The following is a 6,000-nucleotide window of genomic DNA, read 5'->3' as shown; positions in this document are numbered from 1 at the left end:
ACAACTCAACCCACAACCAGTGCACCAACAACTGAGGCAACATCAACAACAAGCCCAACAACCATCAAAACAACTCAACCCACAACCAGTGCACCAACAACTGAGGCAACAACAACAACAACATCAACAAGCCCAACAACCATCAAAACAACTCAACCCACAACCAGTGCACCAACAACTGAGACAACAACAACAAGCCCAACAACCATCAAAACAACTCAACCCACAACCAGTGCACCAACAACTGAGGCAACAACAACAACAAGCCCAACAACCATCAAAACAACTCAACCCACAACCAGTGCACCAACAACTGAGGCAACAACAACCAGTGCACCACCAACAGCAAAAACAACAACAAGCCCAACAACCATCAAAACAACTCAACCCACAACTAGTGCACCAACAACTGAGGCAACAACAACAACAAGCCCAACAACCATTAAAACAACTCAACCCACAACCAGTGCACCAACAACTGATGCAACAACAACAACAACAAGCCCAACAACCATCAAAACAACTCAACCCACAACCAGTGCACCAACAACTAAGGCAACAACAACAAGCCCAACAACCGTCAAAACAACTCAACCCACAACCATTGCACCAACAACTGAGGCAACAACAACAACAACAAGCCCAACAACCATCAAAACAACTCAACCCACAACCAGTGCACCAACAACTGAGGCAACAACAACAACAACAACAACAAGCCCAACAACCATCAAAACAACTCAACCCACAACCAGTGCACCAACAACTGAGGCAACAACAACAACAATCCCAACAACCATCAAAACAATTCAACCCACAACCAGTACACCAACAACTGAGGCAACAACAACAAGCCCAGCAACCATCAAAACACCTCAACCCACAACCAGTGCACCAACAACAACAACAACAAGCCCAACAACCATTAAAACAACTCAACCCACAACCAGTGCACAAACAACTGAGGCAACAACAACAACAACAACAACAAGCCCAACAACCATCAAAACAACTCAACCCACAACCAGTGCACCAACAACTGAGGCAACAACAACAACAACAATCCCAACAACCATCAAAACAACTCAAGCCACAACCAGTACACCAACAACTGAGGCAACAACAACAACAACAAGCCCAACAACCATCAAAACAACTCAACCCACAACCAGTGCACCAACAACTGAGGCAACAACAACAACAACAACAACAAGCCAACCAACCATCAAAACAAGTCAACCCACAACCAGTTTACCAACAACTGAGACAACAAGAAGAAGAACAACAACAACAAGTACTCAAACTACAAGTGTTACTATCCAAACAACCAGTAACTCTTCCTCAGTTACCCTCAGTTCCAGTAAAGTGTTTATCAAATCAACACTGAGCTCATCAGTTTTTAAATCAACCCCATCAAAAGCTACAGTCCCATTAACTGCATTGACAACCCCTCCATCAACACCAATTGTATCTACTGTCAAGACTACCATTAAAACACCTAGTGGTCTTCCTGACCAAGAACAAACCAGCAGTCCACCAACCACCAAAACAACCCTCAAAACAAACAAGTGCCCATCCATCAAGGGAAAAAACAGCAGTCCACCAACCACCAATACAACCCTCGAAACAGACAAGTGCCAATCACCCAAGGGAATAACCAGCAGCCCACCAACCACCAAAACTACCCTCAAAATAAACAAGTGCCCGTCTGCCAAGGGAACAACCAGCAGCCCACCAACCACCAAAACAACCCTCAAAACAAACAAGTGCCCATCCAGCAAGGGAACAACCAGCAGCCCACCAACCACCAAAACAACCCTCAAAATAAACAAGTGCCCGTCTGCCAAGGGAACAACCAGCAGCCCACCAACCACCAATACAACCCTCAAAGGAAACAACTGCCCATCCGCCAAGGAGACAACCAACAGTCCACCAACCACCAAAACTACCCTCAAAACAAACAAGTGCCCGTCTGCCAAGGGGACAACCAGCAGCCCACCAACCACCAATACAACCCTCAAAACAAACAAGTGCCCGTCCATCAAGGGGAGGACCAGCAGCCCACCAACCACCAATACAACCCTCAAAACAAACAAGTGCCCTTCCATCAAGGGGACAACCAGCAGCCCACCAACCACCAATACAACCCTCAAAACAAACAAGTGCCCTTCCACCAAGGGGAGGACCAGCAGCCCACCAACCACCAATACAACCCTCAAAAGAAACAAGTGCCCATCTGCCAAGGGGACAACCAGCAGCCCACCAACCACCAATACAACCCTCAAAACAAACAAGTGCCCTTCCACCAAGGGGACAACCAGCAGCCCACCAACCACCAATACAACCCTCAAAACAAACAAGTGCCCATCTGCCAAGGGGACAACCAGCAGCCCACCAACCACCAAAACAACCCTGACTACAACCAGCATTCTGTCATCTTTAAAAAAAGAAGCAACAGTCCTTCCAACAAATAAAACAACCCGAAACCCGTCCAGGAACTCTCGTTTCAGAAATACTCGTAAGCAGCACTCTATACTTTACCTTTACCATGAATTCATTTTCTTGATTTTATATGTGATTAAGTTCCCCCTTTCTTTGTTTTGGGTTTAGAATGCTGGACAGACTGGTTTGACCAGGACAATCCCAGTGGAAATGGAGACCAGGAGATCCTGAGTTATCTGCAATATAAAAACCCAGGGAAGATCTGCAATAAACCACTTCAGATTGAGGTCCAAACTACAGCTGGACTTAGTGTTTCTGTGACAGGAGATTTGATTGAAGCGTAAGTATTTTAGATGTCTGGATTGTAAAGAATCATGTTTGTCTAACTTGTCTCTAAAGTGCTTGATTATTTGATTCCCCTCTGACCTGCTCCACCTGGTAGGTTTCATGTTCTAGGTGGGCTTATGTCACAAAGTGTCATCCCTGTAAATTGCTTGAATATTTATGATTTGAACTTGAATTTTTTGCCACCTGAGTAACTCTAAATCAGTTTGATAGTTTCCTGATTGAACTTCTTCTCCTCCTGCTGCAGAGATGACACAGCCAAAGGATTCATCTGTATGAACTCAGACCAGACACAGGGCCCCTGTCAGGACTACCGTGTTCGTTTCATGTGCCCAGCCGACTTCTGCAGTGAGAATGGAAATCGTCCAACCCGTGAAACAACCACGAACCTGTCAACCAAAGCACCAGAAAACAACCAGCAGACAAACAGCTCTCACACAAATACTGGTAAGCGACCCATGGTGCCGGAATCTTTTGATGATTAATGTTTGTTACATAATCATGCTGGGATAAATACTGAATCCAACCACAGTCAGCTTTCAAAAACAAGGGAAAAGCCTGCCTGGTCTCTAAGTTGATGTAATTTAGTTGTTGCATCCTTGCTGACCTTTTCAGACTGCTGGACTGGCTGGTTTGATCGAGACAATCCCAGTGGAATCGGAGACCTGGAGATCCTGAGTGTTCTGCAGTATGAAAACCCAGCAAAGATCTGCAATAAACCACTTCAGATTGAGGTCCAAACTACAGCCGGACTCAGTGCTGCTGCGACAGGAGATGTGATTGAAGTGTAAGTGTTGGACTAACTAGCTCCATATATTTGTTAAAGAAACCATGCTTCTGTGTTTATGCATTACATGTGTGGAAATGTAAACAGCTAAATTCTGTTCACCAGACTTTAAAGTGACTTTTTCCTGCAGCCCACTGTGAAACGTCTGAGTGCAGTCAAGATGAGCTGATGAGTGCATGCAGCACCGGAGCTCATTTGTAAAAGAGGCTTCTGATCATCTTTTAGTTTTATGTTTCTGCCTCACCTGATCTTTTTTATGTTGTACATAAAAACAAGAATTACTGAATCTCCTTTTTTTAATGGTAATTGTTGTTTCTTCCTCCAGAGCTGATGTAAACACAGGATTCATCTGTAAAAACTCCGCCCAGGCTCAAGGCACGTGTCAAGATTATCGTGTTCGCTTCATGTGCCCATCTAACTTCTGCAGTCAACAAGGTAAAAATGAGCCATCTTCAAACATCTGTCTGATCTCAAGCTGTTGATAGAAATCGTTTTGCTCTTTTGCTCATTTATTAATTTCCTTTGTGTTCTGGTCAGTGTGTTGGACTATTTGGTTTGACCGGGACAATCCTAGTGGTTTCGGGGACCGGGAGCTCCTCCAAGACCTGAAAAAAGAGAATCCAGGAGTCATTTGTGACCGTCCTCTCTACATCGACGTTGTTACGACCGACACAAACGCCACAGCCATCTCCACCGGGCAGTCATTCCACACGTAAGCCTCAGACTAAATATCTGCACCCACAATGTGTTTAAAGACGGCAAGGTTTCTGAGTAACATCTGCAGCTGTGACATGAAGATTTGCATCAAAAATGTCCTCAGAGATTCCACCAAATCTTCTCTAACTGTTTCAAAACTCTTTTTTCAGCTACAGTCCAACTGAAGGATTCAAATGTCGCAACAAAGACCAGCACAGAGGCCGCTGCAGAGACTACAAAGTGCGCTTTGGATGCCCATGCCAATAATGTAAAACCTCGACTCATGGGAAAACTGAAGAGGAACTCTCTCAACTTTTACTTTACAACATAATTTAATCTTGACTAATTATTTCTAACAAGCCACAAAATTTATTGAATCAATGAAGTTATGATTAATCGTGAGAATGCATCAAACATTACATTCATTTATTTTTGCATAACCTTCAGAATCATCAGTTATTCTCATTAAAGGTTCAGAATTTAAGAGTGAAATAATAATCTGAAAACAGATTGAGTTATAAACATCATCAGATTCTTTCTTTCTTTGCTTTTTGCTTTTTCTGCTTTTTTCAAAATTACTAACTTTATTTTTTAAATGAGTGGTGGAAAGTATTGATTTATCTCTTTTTCATGTATGGCACTTGTTTAACTTCCATCTAACAATAATAAAAATTTAAAATATGTTCATGTGTCTTTTTGTGTAGCCAATCTCCTCTGATACATTTAAACAAAGCCTGTCAGAGAAGGTTTAAACTCAATGTTTTAATCCAAAAGCATCAAACTAACACCTCAGACTGTTTAATGATCACTAATGATGATTGCCTATCAACAGCACTAACGACCAGGAATGTTAGATTCACACCAACATCTGTAGTTTTTCAGCTTCAGTATAACAAAACACTTGGGCTCCGCCTCTGTCAGGCAAACACCAATTAAAAGTTCAGGATACCGGAGTGACACCAGGGGCGGCCAATCAGGTTTAAAGAAGGGCCCAGGCCTCTGCTGGCCACCTCTCTGGACACGTCCTTGTAAAGGACATAAATATTTGGACTTGTTTTTAATATTCACTGCAGTGTCCTTGGGTTTGACAGTCAGCCTTTGCATTGGCTTCATTTCTCAGCACTGAAGGTCTCTGCTCTCTGTGACTCTGAAGGCACCATCAATAATACATGAACATCACGCTGTGTTGAAGAAGAAACTACAGACTGAGACCATAAACTCATTAGAGTTTACTGAGGGAACACATCAGCTGAGGAGGAGGAGGAACATTACTCATAGAGTGATATACAATCAGACTGATTTAACATCTTGAGGAGTTGCCCCCTGCTGGACATTAGAGAGAGTGCAGCTATCTAGACACATCAAGATTAGATTCAATTTGTTGTCATTGGGCATGTCACAGGTACAAGCAATGACATATAGATTGCATGTAACCAGAATTGCTTTAGCAGTAATCTAAATAATAGAAATAATACAGAATATAGAGAGGTATGAATAAATATAATATAATATGTATCTACATAAGTGACTGTTGACTGTTGCTACAGGTATGTACAGGCTAAGACTATGGTTAAGGTATATAGTATTAGACTATACAGTATGTACAGTAGTGCAAAGTGATTATAGGAGATTTACATTATTTACAGTATGTACATTTCACAGTGTGCGCGGTATGAATGAATGTATAGGATGGAAAGTGCAGTTAGTGGTGCAGCGGGGTTCAGTCCTGA

General features: G+C 42.8%; 1 protein-coding gene across 1 annotated transcript; it reads left to right on the top strand.

Moving 5' to 3' along the window:
* Window positions 1-1,250: 1,250 nt before the first annotated feature.
* On the top strand, window positions 1,251-4,787 carry si:dkey-205h13.2 (mucin-5AC; the record flags this gene model as incomplete). The annotated part of the gene is made up of 7 exons (XM_034678988.1): window positions 1,251-2,518; window positions 2,611-2,782; window positions 3,035-3,234; window positions 3,403-3,574; window positions 3,900-4,009; window positions 4,112-4,286; window positions 4,441-4,787. Coding segments are annotated over 7 exons (2,194 nt in total), but the record flags the coding sequence as incomplete, so codon positions are not given.
* Between the last annotated feature and the right edge of the window lie 1,213 nt (window positions 4,788-6,000).

Source organism: Notolabrus celidotus, unplaced genomic scaffold (assembly GCF_009762535.1).
Source record: "Notolabrus celidotus isolate fNotCel1 unplaced genomic scaffold, fNotCel1.pri scaffold_282_arrow_ctg1, whole genome shotgun sequence".
NCBI lineage: Eukaryota > Metazoa > Chordata > Actinopteri > Labriformes > Labridae > Notolabrus > Notolabrus celidotus.
This window is presented reverse-complemented; position numbering and strand designations above follow the sequence as displayed.